This window comes from Cyprinodon variegatus, unplaced genomic scaffold (genome assembly GCF_000732505.1).
Source record: "Cyprinodon variegatus isolate N-32 unplaced genomic scaffold, C_variegatus-1.0 Scaffold65, whole genome shotgun sequence".
Taxonomy (NCBI): domain Eukaryota; kingdom Metazoa; phylum Chordata; class Actinopteri; order Cyprinodontiformes; family Cyprinodontidae; genus Cyprinodon; species Cyprinodon variegatus.
In genome coordinates this window covers 1,119,346-1,133,867 of record NW_015150518.1, presented here as the reverse complement: position 1 = coordinate 1,133,867, position 14,522 = coordinate 1,119,346, and the positions used below count along the sequence as shown (strand labels likewise).

The 14,522-nt window shown below is 39.2% G+C and overlaps 2 protein-coding genes across 2 annotated transcripts; both read left to right on the top strand.

Annotated features, from left to right (window-relative positions):
- The first annotated feature begins 2,967 nt into the window (after window positions 1–2,967).
- Window positions 2,968–5,106, top strand: LOC107082944 (gastrula zinc finger protein XlCGF57.1-like). Its single transcript, XM_015371843.1, has one exon. It carries the CDS (start codon window positions 2,989–2,991, stop codon window positions 4,390–4,392), a length of 1,404 nt encoding a protein of 467 aa, XP_015227329.1. The 5' UTR covers window positions 2,968–2,988; the 3' UTR covers window positions 4,393–5,106.
- A 1,471-nt stretch (window positions 5,107–6,577) lies between these two features.
- On the top strand, window positions 6,578–10,559 carry LOC107082943 (gastrula zinc finger protein XlCGF57.1-like). Its single transcript, XM_015371842.1, has 2 exons — window positions 6,578–6,708; window positions 8,583–10,559. Exons 1-2 carry the CDS (start codon window positions 6,597–6,599, stop codon window positions 10,412–10,414), a joined length of 1,944 nt encoding a protein of 647 aa, XP_015227328.1. The 5' UTR covers window positions 6,578–6,596; the 3' UTR covers window positions 10,415–10,559.
- The last annotated feature ends 3,963 nt before the right edge of the window (window positions 10,560–14,522 follow it).

Here is a 14,522-nt window from a genome sequence, read left to right as displayed (position 1 = left end):
CAGATAGACGAGTCCGAGTAGCGCCATCTCACTGCGGAGCTGAGTCCCACCTGGTTTTTAGACGTACAGCGTGAGCAGGTAGATCGCATCAGAGCGCCGTGATGAGGAAACCGCAGAGGCTCGTCGTACAGTTTGAGCTGTAGCTGCGTGCAACGATTGAAAATGTTGCGCAGTTTACGCCCGGCTTGTGTTGCAAAACATAAGGTCACAAAATATAGTTTGATTTCAAACAGTGCACACTGTTAGTGCTTCTGCAATTGTCCTAATTTGTTTAGTTTTGCTAACTATTAATGCGGCAAAGAAAAGGTGAGTCGGTTCGTCATCCTATCGGCTCTGATGGAGGCGGGGGACGGTTAATGGAGTCGCCTCCCTTACCGTGAAAACGAACCCCACCGTATCCAAGACATTCAACGCAAAGATGTCCGTTTGAGTCCAACGTGTCCGCGGTCTGGGACTGAACCTCTGCGTGTTTTCTTTTAAGACTCCTTCTGTTTGATTCGGCGGGAAGCAAGCAGGGCGGACGTTTAACGCAGTGGAACGCCGTCTTTAGGATACAATCGCTGGACTGCAGGGTTGGAAGTTGCTCCTGGATTTTTGTTTTCCAGGATTTCTCCATGTTTTTTTTTCCGGCTGGGAGAAACTGTTTTTTCCAGGTTCTTTTGGAAGAAAGTTGGAAGGTCAAATTTACTGGAAAGTAAAACCAGGGTGGTTTGGGGTCATAAATAGCAGAAGAAATGAAAGAAAAAAGAACAACAGCCGGTGTTAAATGGTAGGAAATAGTTTTCCTACCATTTAAAGGTTATCAGTAGATGATCACTTCTGTATTAAATACGTAATTCCCTGATGGGTTTTCTCTGGTGAATTTGGTGGGTAGTTGACTTTTTAATGGAACTATCCCAGTTCTCCAAAATATGATCCATTACCAGGAATTTCTTCCAGTTTCTACTAATTTTCGGGACGAAATCTGTTTCTTCCAGAAGAAACTAAACCCTGCTGGACTGAATGTTCATTACTGATATCTGTAAACGGAAGACATCTCTCTATAACTGTAGTTCTGACTATCCAGGATGATGGTAATGATATCAAGGATGTGAACTTACTAATTAAATGTAAAAGTGGCTTGCCATATAAATGGATCATTGGTGACGCGGCGCTGAAATGTCCAGCAACCGCTGCCAGGCGAAGCGTTAGCCATGACGGTACAGCTGTTAGGGTTAGTTTTTCCATTATTTATCGTTTATTCAGGAGACGCGGCAGATTTTAGAAACTGAAAATTATGGGGCCAAAATTGTTGCTTTATTATTTACAAATGTGTGTGGAGAGTTGTATATCTGTATCTCGATTTGTAGATCTGAAAACAGATTTGTGGATTTTTTACACATTTGCAAACCAGATTACACACACACAAGTAGTTTTGCACATTTGCAGATTGTTGTACAGACACATAAATCTCCTCACACATTCACAGTTTAATTTACACATTTTCAAATCCCCCTGCACACATCGAGATACAGATACACAACTCTCCACACACATTTGTAAATAATAAAGCAACAATTTTGGCCCCATAGAAAAAGGGCAAAATAAAGGCAGCTTGAATGGTCTGGCTGTTGACTTACGGTATTTGTGTTTTTATCTAAAGACTGTTGAGACCAAAGGTTCAAAAATGATTGAACAAAGGTCAGGTGTCAAAGTGGAGCCCATGGGTCACAGGGCATTACGCTGATGCTACAAACCACAGGATGGGCTGAGAGGCGTTTATGGCTGAAACAATCAGATTAATCCATTATCGAAATAATTGTGAACTAATTTAGTAATCAATCAATCTTTACGTGGATTTTAGAGACTGTAAAACGAGCCTTTAGCTGACAGAGCGAACCACTTAGAACAGGAATTATACCAAGATTTTAATAATTTTGTATTTAACATTAAATAAATAAATAAATAGTCTGTCAATCTGCTCTCTCCAGAACTCCTCAAGTGGAAAAGTTTTAGTTTCACCCGACAGATTAATCGATTTGCTAAATATTAATTTCTGCCCTATTGCCGCATCCGTGTATTCCAGGTTTGATGGTTAAAATCTTTTATTTAAGGAGGTCTGTAGTTATATCTTAAGAAAAGGGGAACATTTCTGAAGTCCAGTGACTTAATTAAAGTTTATTTAAATTTGAAGCTTTAAACGTCTCCGTCTTCTTTAACATTTAGCTCTGAAGTTCATAAACTAAACCTCTGGATAGTCAAAACTTCAACTGTCTGTGTGAGGGACCAAACTTGAATAAGGTCTAAAGGTGTTCAAAAATAAAAAAATAAACTTTCATTTAATAAATGGTAAATGGCATGTGCTTATATAGCGCCTTTATTCAAGTTAATTCAATATTGTCAAAATAATTGACAAAGGTTCAAAGGCAATACAAAATAACTTAAATAATTATTAATAACATGGATTTAGGCCGAACTCAACTGAGGTCGACCGAACAGTAAGTCACTGATAAAGAACAGAGGCTGCTTTAAATAGGGGGGGCGTAACGTAAACTTTCCACATGAGGGAGGCACAATTTAGATTAAAAAATATCCATACAAAACTAAAACATAATAAACAAATAAAACAACTACTTAACTTAGAACAAATTAGTGAATATTAAGGTGACAAAATAACAAAAGTCCACTTAAACAAATCCCCCCCCCCCTCTGTTCTTTGGGAAGTGGTATGTTCCTGGCTGCTTCCACCTCCAGCTGATCTGTATTTGTAGAACCTCAAAGAAAATAATGAGTGTGAGTTAAACTATTCAGACATTAACTAAATGTGCACCCATTAGAAAATATAGATCTAAATGGAATAAACTGAATCTGGAACTAAATACGAATAACTGGAGCTAGAAGGATCCACCAGTCCGGTTTGGGGTTTTTTGTTTTTTTAGCAACTTTGCTGCATGTTTTAAAGTTAAACTTGTGTTTCTGTTTCCAGCAGATGTTCAGAGATTGGAGGTGATGAAAGAGAAGGTTCCTTGGAGCCCGAGTCAGGATCAGCAGAACCCAGAACCGCTCCACATAAAGGAGGAAGAGGAGGAGCTCTGGATCAGTCAGGGGGAAGGTTATCTTTACGGGCTGGATGGGAACGAGCACGGCCGACTCCCGCTAACTGTTGTAGTGAAGACCGAGGATGAGGAAGAGGAACCTCAGACCTCACAGCTTCATCAGAGCCGAGCTGACGCAGGAGAAGCTGAGCGTCCGACCAGCAGCTCCTTCAAATGGATCAAAACAGAAACTGATGGAGAAGAGTGGGGGCGACTGGAACTGGTGAGGAAACCAAGCGCTTCAAGACCAAAGAGCGGCGCCGAGGCTTTGAACTCTGAGCCGGAATTCAGCGACGATGATGAAGATTGGCGGGAACCTTTGTCAGAGAATGACTCTGGCTGTAAGGGAAGAGCAGCAGAGTCGGGGCTAGGCGGCGATAACGGCGCTGTCAAAAAACCCTTCAGCTGCTCAGAGTGTGGTAAACAGTTTCTATACAGGCAGTCTCTGAAGAGACACATGAGACGCAACATAGAAAAAAGCTCCTCCAACTGTTCAGCCAATCAGAAATGTTCTGACGTTAAACAAAACGCCAATTCAAAGACCAAAGTCCACACAGGCAAGAAAAACTTCAGCTGTGATATGTGCGGCAAAACATTCAGAGATCATTTCAGTCTGAAATCTCACATGAGAGTCCACTCGGAGGAAAAGCCCTTTGGCTGTGAAATTTGCACCAAGAGCTTTAAGCATGAGCACAATCTGAAGATTCACATGAGAATCCACACCGGAGAGATGCCGTTTAGCTGCGAGGTTTGCGGTAAAAGATTCAAGCATCAGCACAATCTGAAGACGCACATGAGAATCCACACGGGGGAGAAACCTTTCGTGTGCGACATCTGCGGTAAAAGAGCGAGACACCAGAATAACCTGAAGACCCACATGATCGTCCACAGAGGGGAGCGACCCTTCGGCTGCGAGCTTTGCGGTAAAAAATTCAACCGTAAAACCAGCCTCAGGGCGCACATGACTGTCCACACCGGAGAAAAACCGTTTGCTTGTGAGATCTGTGGTAAAAGCTACAAACGCAAAACACACCTTCGGACTCACATGACCGTCCACAACGAAGAGAAGCCTTTTGGCTGCGAGGTCTGCGGTAAAAGGTTCAACCGTAAAACGCACCTCGGGACGCACATGGCGGTCCACACCGGCGAGAAGCCTTACAGCTGTGACTTCTGCGGTAAAAGATTCACCCGCAAAACGCATCTAGATTCCCACATTACGGTTCACACGGGAGAAAAACCGTTCGGCTGCGCCGTCTGTGGGCAGGAGTTCTCCCAGCAGGGGAGCTTAAACCGACACATGACGTTACACTTAGGATAGAAACGCAACTAGAAGCTGGAGGTCAAACCTGAAGCTAACTTCACCTCCGTTACTGAGGTGGCCTGACTTTGTTGTACAACTTTGTTTGGATTTTGACTTTATTAACTACAAGTATGAATGTTATAACTCTTAACTGCCAGAGAGTGCAGCAACTATGAGAATCTTATTTTGGTACTTTCTCCCTTGGTTGATGTTTAGAAACACTAAGTCAAATTTTCTTAATGTTGATACCGGTCCTGATTTCAGTCACATTTCTAAGTTTTAGGACCTGATTGTTTTATTTTCTATTTTTCTTATGCTGTTACTAATCATTGGAGGCATGATATGCAAAATGAGCTTTAAAGGGTCTGCTATCCGTATGCAGCCAGCACCTTAAGGTATTTAGTTCAGTCAAGCAGCACTACTCTAACAGGTCAAATCTGAAATTCAAACCAAAATAATCGGTTAAAGATCAGAGATTAGCATTTTAAGACGGCGGCTGTCAAAGTGGAGTCAGCTGGAAACGTCGTCTTTCCTTTCTGGGTGAATTAAGTTCCTGATTTATAAGCTTTTGCACTAGTTTAGTTCAGGATTATCCAGCTGAGAAAATGACTGAGCCTAACAGGCACTTGTATGTATTCATATCCATCAGTTATTATTTTCACATACCTTTAATTATCAGCAGATTATGACCAAGTGTGTTTATAAAAAAAAGTCAGATAATGGAAATCTATAGCTGAGAAAAAAAAAGTTGTATTTGATTTAAATAAACTTTGTTTTTCTAAAAAACAAAAAAAAGTCTATTTTGTAATCTGTTTGGATAAAATAATTAATATTGTCCTTAAATGTGTGCCACTAAATCCACCAAATGTTTCATCGGTGAAAAACGCATAGCTTCAGAATAAATGTTCATATATATATATATATATATATATATATATATGAAAGTGTGTCATTTTAAATAGTTTTTTATAAGAAATATTTTTTCTGTGTTCAGCACCTATTTATTCATGTCCCTAAAGGCATAGATAAATTTATACTTTGCAAAGTGTTAGCTTAGTGAGTTAGAGCAGTGCACTTGTGCTCTGAGAAGGTTGCAAGTTGCTGGTTTGATTCCCACAGCTTCCACTCTGGTGACAGGAAGTAAATTAGGTAAAGACGTCATAGAGCCTCTCAGGACAGCGAATAGCGCCTTTTCCTGCTGAGGAGAAAACACTGACAGTCTGACTGAGGGATAAACACTGATATATATTTAAGAAACTCCTATTATAACTACCTTAAAATGTATTCAGATGGTTCTAAGAATTTAAAAGGACATATTGGAAAAGGAATTTAAATACCAGTTTGAAATATAAATCTCTAAAAGAATATCAGATCAACTGTCTGTTTTGACAGCAGAAATATACTAAGCTTACAGTCTGTAGACCAGACAGGCTGGTGGTCTGTGCAGATTCCCTGGAAAATATTCAGAGAGAAGAAAAATTATAGAAAAGATTTAGTATTAGACATTAAGCACATTCTATTTAGATCATCTAGGGGTGGCTTTGATATTTGCTTATGTTGGGTTCCAGCACATAAAGGTGTAAAAGGCAGATATATTAGAAAAAAGGCTTTAGAGGGAATAATAATCATTACAATTCCTGTTGAGAAAGGGGAAGAAAAATCATTTATTAAGAGTAAAGAAATGGAAAAATGGCAAAAGAGGTGGAACGAAGATAAGAAAGGAAGAAGATTATATAAAGTACAAAAATCAGCATTAAATAGAATCATTAATGAGAGAAACAGAAGGTAAGAAGTAATAATGAGATTAAGAGTGACTCAGACCTATTTAAATGACAATTTATATTTAATAGGGAGGAAAAATAATAAAAATGTGAAGGATGTGGATTAAAAATGTAGAACAGCTACTGATGAACAAACATGAAAAATAGAAACTGAGAAGGATGGTTGGAAGGACATGATAGGAACAGAGTCTTAATAGAATATTGGGAAATGAAGGAAATATAAATGATATTAATAGATTAAGGAAAGCATAAATTATTTATCTACAGAATACAATAAAAATAAAATATATTTTTTTTTTTTTTTTACTGAATTTGATGTAAAGTATGAGTGTGTAGTTGCTACACACTCATATATGCAGTAGGTGGCGGTATGCAGCTTAAAGCTGCTGGCGATCCACCAGAATAGAAAAGAAGAAGAAGAATCTGACGTCACTGCTAACAATGGCTGCTGAGGAAATCTGCACCGAGGCTGAAAAAAACATCCTAGGTTACAAAGAAGACGTCAGACTGCTGGGAATCTACTGGAAACCGCAGATTGAACTCCAAAGAATCGGTAAAAATCTAAAACCGTATGATAAGTTTAATTTTCTGCTCTGAGCTGCTAGCTTAGCAACACGAAGCTGAAGTCTGCTTCTTATTTAAACCACTGCGGTGAAACTAGTCTTAGAAAGATGGATGTTGTTGTAGGTTCAGGTGCTTCAGCCTCGTGTCTCTGCCGGGTCAGGTTGACTGGTTTCAGGCAGCAGGTCTCTGACTCGTTTCAACTCGATCCACTGCGGCCATCTGAAGTTAGCTTCCGAATTGTTATAAAGGGCCATTCCGCCTTTTTTCTTTCCTCAGTTTGTCGTTTTTAATGTCTTCTTATTCAAGAACTGCAGGATTTAGACAGTTAAAACCTGGATTATATTATTCTGCAGTAACAACAGAAGAGCTTTATGACAGCCCTATAATTTTTATTTCTATTTTTTGTTTCCAGGTCAGCTCAAACGCTGCAGCATTTAGACACTTCAGACCTTAATCATATTAACCCACAATAACAGCAGGACCCTTTAAACCCACTTTGAGATTTGTGAAAGCGATATCTGACTATTGAATATTTACTATGTTTTTTATTTATTTTCCTATCCCTGGTAGGGCTGAAATAATTAAGCAGAAGCAGCTGGTTTACATGCAAAAAGTCAAAGGTTGACGCGCATCCAGGCGCGGCAGAAGGTCCTGCAGCGTCTAGAGCAGCAGCAGCAACAGGAGCAGCGCCTCATGAGCATCTGAGGCGCTTCATTTATTTTAAAGAGCAAGAAAAACTTTGACAAATTTCACAGATCTCTCTCACTGCCCGAGCGGCTTCTAAACCGTCCCGCAGGTTTTATTGCTGCATTTTCTTTGCTTTGGGGCTTTGCTAAATAGCTGCGTTTGATTTTGTTTTTTTCATTTGTTCATTTTAAAAACGTTTCATCATCTGTCCAAGTCAAATGTGAGAAATTGTTTTACCTTGTGTGGCACAGAGACAGAAGTAAAAAAAAACAAACAAAAAAAACCCAAAGCTGCAAAGATCTGCTCACCCTGCGCAGATGGAGCCTCTCTTTACGCAGTCGGTGTGACCGGACCTTTACTCAGATCATTCTTTTAAATTATCTTTAAAAAAAAAAAAAGTTTAATTCTCTATGGAAGTAAAACCACCTGATTCAGGATGCAGTCCTCCTGGGTGAGCATGTGGCGACAGACATCCCTGTGGATTGTCTTTTTTTAAATCATTTTAGTTGAAAATAAGGAAACGTTTTTTTTTTTTTTTTCAGATTTTGGATTTCTGTTGGAAAACCAAATTCGAATGTTCAGCATGTAGACGGACCAATTAGGACGGCTCTACTAGAAGGACTCTATGATCCCGGTATTTTAGCATTAAAAAACAACAAGCTGGAAAGTAAAGTGATCATAGCCCTGAGAAAGTAAAAATTGTGTGTTGATCTGTCATTGTTAAAGGTAAAGAGGAGGATCTTTTATTTCCGGGTGGATCATCTCAATCAGTGGTCCTCCTAACTGTCAATCATTCTGGTGATATGTTTACGGTCGTCCTACGTGCTCTTCCCGTTAGCTAGCCTTTTCTGCGCACTTTCAGGCGTATATCTGTGGTTAGCTACGGTTTCATTAAAGCTCACCTTTCTCAGTTTCTTTGAAAATGGCCGAGAGTCGGAAGAGAAAAGGCGTCTACAAAGTTTATGAGAAGAACTCTCCTCGCAAAGCATTATGGGATTTGCTGTCACATTTAGCGCAGGCCAGATTATGATCTGAGCCCTAAATCGGACCACAATCTGTTTCCCATATGGAAGTTAAGATCCAGGAAATCAACATTTTTATTGAAACCCTCCGCTTCACTTTCCACTAGCAATGAAACAGAGGCTAATTATAATCATGATGTTTTGTTCCCTACAGAACTCCAAAAGCCACATGTCTCCAATGAGGAAGAAACTCTGACCGTCCAACAGCTCTGTAACCGGGAGAGGAGGTCCAGTTATGACCAGGAGGAACTAGTACCTCCATGGACTGAAGAGGATCAGATGGAACCAGATAAACCATCTCCTCCTTTTAAAGAACTGCTGGAACCAGAACCTCAGTGGATTAAAGAGAAGGAGGAAGAGCTCCTGCTTATTAAAGAAGAAAATATGGAACCCCAGGTTACCTGGGCTAATGAGGAGCAGAAGGAGCCAGAGTTTCTACCCATTAAACTGGAGGAACCAGGACCTCCATGGATTAAAGAGGAAGAACCCCCAGAGACCTCGCTTATTAAAGAAGAAAATGAAGAACCCCGTGTTTCCTGGGTTATTGAGGAACAGAAAGAACCAGAGTTTCTACAGATTAAAAAACAGGAGGAACCAGGACCTCCATGGATTAAAGGAGAAGAGAAAGAACAATCACTGTTTAAGCTAAAGGAGGAACCAGATTCTTTCCTGCCTAAACCTGAGCAAAGCATAACCGAATGTTCCCCACCTAGACTGGACCTACACTGCAGACAGGAAGACCAGCTGCTTCTTCAGAAGCAGTCCATCACTTTTATGGAGACTTTTACTCCTCAGGAAGAGGATTTGAGTAAAAATGAACCAAGAACTCAGCAGCATTCCTTTCATATCCCTCCTATAGCGGAGACAAAAGATCAGGAAGAAAGTTGCTCGTCTTTGTCAGAGAGTCGCTGTCAAACCGACAAAAAGACTTTCAAATGTGATATTTTTGGAAGATCATCTAAGACTAAATATAACATGAAACAGCATTACAGAACCCACACGGATGAGACATGTACTTCATGCGAGATGTGTGGGAAAAGTTTCTCTCAGATTAGTCATTTAAATGCTCACATTAAAACCCACACTGGTGAGAAACCTTTTTTATGTAAAACATGTGGAAAAAGTTTCTCTCGAATAAGTAATTTAAACGTTCATATCAAAACTCACACTGGTGAGAAACCTTTTTCATGCAAGAGATGTGGAAAATGTTTTTCACGGAGAAGTAGTTTAAATGTTCACATCAGTACCCATACTGGTGAGAAACCTTTTCCCTGTAAGACTTGTGGAAAATGTTTCTCTCGAAAGAGTAACTTAAATGTTCACATCAGAAACCACACAGCTGAGAAACCTTTTCCATGTAAGATTTGTGGAAAAAGTTTCACCCGAATGAGTCATTTAAATGTTCACATCAGAAACCACACAGATGAGAAACCTTTCCAATGTCAGACATGTGGAAAACGTTTCTCATATATTAGTCAGCTTAATAGCCACATTAGAATGCACACTGGTGAGAAACCGTTTATCTGCAACACATGTGGGAAACGTTTCTCTCAGATTAGTCATTTAAATGTTCACATCAGAAACCACACAGGTGAGAAACCTTTTACTTGTAAGATATGTGGAAAAAGTTTCACTCAGGTTAGGATTTTAAATATTCACTTCAGGACCCACACAGGTGAGAAACCTTTTACATGCAAGACATGTGGACGAAGTTTCTCTCAGTTTGGTCATTTAAATAATCACATGAAAACCCACACTGGTGAGAAACGTTTTACTTGCAAAACATGTGGAAAACAATTCTCCCGAACTGACAATTTAACGAATCACATCAGGACTCACACTGGGGAGAAACCTTTCACATGCAAGACATGTGGAAAAGGTTTCTTTCGGATTGGTCGCCTAAATGCTCACCTCAGAACACACACTGGTGAGAAACCTTTTCCATGCCAGACACATGGAAAAGGTTTCTCTAACTTAGTCATTTAAATGTTTGCGATGTTCAATGTGAAAATTGTTTCTATGTGAGACGTGGGAAGCTGAGTAATTTAAATATTCACACATGGCATTATGTAAATATGAAATAAAGCTTCATCGACACTGGCATACTGAAAAGGTCCAGCCTTCTCCAGCCTCCTCCAGCCTCCACCCCCGCACTCAACGTATGCTCTGTTGCTTAGCAACCGTGCAGTCGACACACAAACTTCTCACGACTATTCTGGGTGCTAATATTTTCTGAGGAGCTTCAGCAGCAGTCCCATCGTCTGAGATATCAGATTTCTAGTCCCCATACTCCACAGATATTAGAATCTGAGCTTAAATGTCAGCCAAACCCATTTAAACAGGGACAGATAAATCCTTTCAATAAACCAAACATTACCGCCACATATCTGAATCTATAACCATTAAAACAATTATTTTCATTCATTTCACAAAAAAACAATGCACTTCCTTGGATTATATCAAACTGCACTTCCAATATTCCCCACTGTTGGGCGCCATTTCTCTTTTTCCTCTAAGAACAGCAGCTGGCTTGCTTGGACTCGCAATGAATCATGGGATATCCAAAGTTACACAGGATACAGCAGACCTGTTCTTCAAAACGGGCAAAAAGGACGTAATTAATTTTTTGTTATTGTTGCACTTCTCTGCATTCATCCTTTCTGTGTACATTTTTAAGGAGGCTTAGTTTTATACATTGAAAATGTTTGTTTTAAGTGAAGATGCATGTTTCTCTTTATTCTTGTTTTAAAAAGAGCTTTTCTGCTCTATGTTGCCTTCTTTTCAAATAAAAAAATGAAGAAGGCTGCATTTGTTGGCTGTTTAATGAGGAGTCTTCCAATCCAAACAGCCAGCGGTGCTGCGGTATGACGTAATCAGCCGACGAATCTGGCCTTCGGACACAGGCTGCTGAATTTGAACACAGCATCTGTCTCCCTTGCTGAGAATCTGACAGGGAGACCGGAGGACTGTACCGATGCCTGGGGACAGGATTGGAGCGAGAAGAGAGGAAAGGAAAGTTCTGAGCAGAGGGCTCCGACAGATGCCTCTTTTAGATATTAAAGGAATAGTACACCCAAAACATGATTAGCCTTCATTTTCTACTCACCCCCATGCTGAACAACACTCTGGAGTACTTTTTTGATATCTCAAATGCATCTGGAGATCTGGGAGGCTTCTTGCTGTCTGCTGACATTCAAATAATGGAGGTCTATGGCGCCCGAGGCAGAAAGGTCCATAAAAGTCCACAAAAAACGTGTCAATATTCCTCCATACTGCTCGTCCAATGTATTCCAAGTGTCCTGAGTGGGTAGCATCCAGAATTTACTGGAAACGAAGTCATTTAGAATGTTTTTAGAGCATAAACAGTAGTGTATAGGATTTCCTGAAAGCGCGTTCACGACGCTACGGAAACCGCGGCAGACCAAACCAGATGAAAGTGCGCATTCAGCTCGGCAAAGAACTCATGCTCTTCCTCAACACTGAAGTCCTCAGACATTTTTCTTTCGTTGTTTCTTTCTTTGCACAGGTAAACAGCACATTTCTTCTTCTACGCTTGCATTATCGGCAGAGCAGACGCTGAATGCGCACTTTCGTCCGGTTTGGTCTGCCGCGGTTTCTGTAGACTCGTGAACGCGCTTTCAGGAAATCCTATACACTACTGTTTATGCTCTAAAAACATTCTAAATGACTTCGTTTCGAGTAAATTCTGGATGCTACCCACTCAGGACACTTGGAATACATTGGACGAGCAGTATGGAGGAATATTGACACGTTTTTTGTGGACTTTTATGGACCTTTCTGCCTCGGGCGCCATAGACCTCCATTATTTGAATGTCAGCAGACAGCAAGAAGCCTCCCAGATGCATTTGAGATATCAAAAAAGTACTCCAGAGTGTTGTTCAGCATGGGGGTGAGTAGAAAATGAAGGCTAATCATGTTTTGGGTGTACTATTCCTTTAATATAGCTAAATCTTTTGTATTTACTATTTTGCTATGCTAAGGGATTTTTATTTTTATTTTAATGATAATCTAAATGAACATTTTCAAGCCAAAAATAAATATTTTCAGAAGATAAAGTTTTAGTGAAATCTAATTTAATGGAAATTTCTCTTCATGCAGCTCTTTTAATGTATTTGAATCCCTCATCCTGTTTTTTTTTTTTTTTTTTTTTTTTTTTTTTGCTTCATGCTTTTCTGTTTCCCTGCGAATTTCCCTCTTTAAAAAAGTACATTATTTAAGTCATACCTTTGTCATTTAAGGCTGTAACATACAGAATGATCATGGATATGAAAGCAAAGTACTGCTTGTTTTGGTAAATTGTGGAAATAAAAGTTCAGGCATAGGAACCTTTAGCTGGGTTCTTTGTTTAAAGGGGATGTAAATAGTGGTTGAGCACAGATGGCTGGAGTTTTCGGATTCGTGTTTATTTTATTTACAGAATTTGATCTTAGAGGCTGTAAATTGTTTAAATCCCAGCAGATTTCAGTCTGACTGAGGAAGGAGGCTGGATGAGGAGGAAATAAAGGTCAGATTAAAGATGAGCCTTTTTATTCTGCCTGAAATCACTGATTAAAATGGAAACAGATGCAGACAGAACACCTGAATGAACCCTTTATGCAGCCTGACCTTCATTTATTATCAGACTTTGTTCCTTTAAAGGAATAAAAACGATGCCTGAATAAAATTCCGACTGACTTAAACAATCTGTTGGTCATAAGTGGTTAATATTTTCAAATATATTAAATATAACAAATATTTTACTAAATATTTATATTCTTAACAGCTGAATTTTTCAGTAAAAATTTACAAGAAAGTCACTCAACTGCTGCGTCAACCGGAAGCTGCTGCCGTACGTCAAAGAGTCCGCCATATTGGGAAGGGTAGAGCAAACGTCAAATAAATAAACATCGTTGAAATGATCATAGAGGATACCGCTTTATGAACAGATTATTATTAATAATAATATTAGATGGATGCAGGCATGTAACCGACCCTATAGAGCAAGAATAAACTTCAGGACTTTTATTTTAAGTTTGTCATGAAGTTGATTTCAAATTACCTGAAAAAGTGTCAATTAGCGATGATTAATGAGGGATAATGAAGCCAAACTATTGATGCGGCCTTGATGAATACTGACACCTGCTGGACATTTATGGACACTACAGGCAGCTGATTGGACAGAATAAACTGAATTAATTTAATGACCTAGAACAATGATATAAGATACTGTAGATTATTATAATGTATTGTTTCGTATCTATGTTTAAATTGAAAATGTCTTTGATCTTTTTAGATATATAATAATTTTAACATTTATCATAATGTGAAAATTTAGGTGGAAATGTGAATGAGGATGCTGGACCAGGATTTTAAATCATATTTTTAAAACGACAAGTACAGTCAATAAATATTTGAATTTACCTTTCATTCAGATAAGTTGAGTGGGCTTCATGCATCAGGGTTAATGGACCCATCACTGCTGCTAACTTTTAAAAAGACTAATAAGCAGATTCTTGACTAATTAGTTTTTATTATATGTATATATATATATATATATATATATATATTATATTATATGCACCTCTACGTGTGACTAAGGTGTGAATTGAGTTTATGTTGGGGTTACCTATGAACCTGTAATGGTTAGATTTAGGGCACTTCTAACTAGTGTTGCGCCGATGCCATTTAGGTTTAACAAAATCTCTTAAGTTTTCTAAACCTGAAAACGGGGAAACGGACTTTTCCGTTTCACAAAGTGAGTTCCCTAAACCTCTGTTTCTGTTGCCATAGTAACATCCTCCCAGAGCTAACCTGGTCAGCAGCAGGTTTCCTTCAGTAAACTCTGTGTCCTCCGTCTCCACTCTCAGGAAAGGAATTACTTTAGAATTAGGATTCACTCGATAACAAGCTAATGATCCTACTGGCACAATCTGAAGCCATTTTATGGGACTGATAGCCGCTAATTATGGCCATTTATTGGGATGATAACATCAGAAGCAGCAAACAGCCACTTATTTACTGTGGAAAAGACAGAATGAAGATGAGGAGGAACCCATGAGATGATGAACAGGTTCCATCTATTAGAACATCGTTT

What these genes read in the sequence shown, in the direction of transcription:
- LOC107082943 (XM_015371842.1), top strand. Translation starts at nt 6,597, where the DNA reads ATGGCTGCTGAGGAAATCTGCACCGAGGCTGAAAAAAACATCCTAGGT. An exon ending in GATTGAACTCCAAAGAATCG is followed by an intron (nt 6,709 to 8,582) that starts GTAAAAATCTAA and finishes TGTTCCCTACAG; the next exon opens with AACTCCAAAAGCCACATGTC.
- LOC107082944 (XM_015371843.1), top strand. Translation starts at nt 2,989, where the DNA reads ATGAAAGAGAAGGTTCCTTGGAGCCCGAGTCAGGATCAGCAGAACCCA.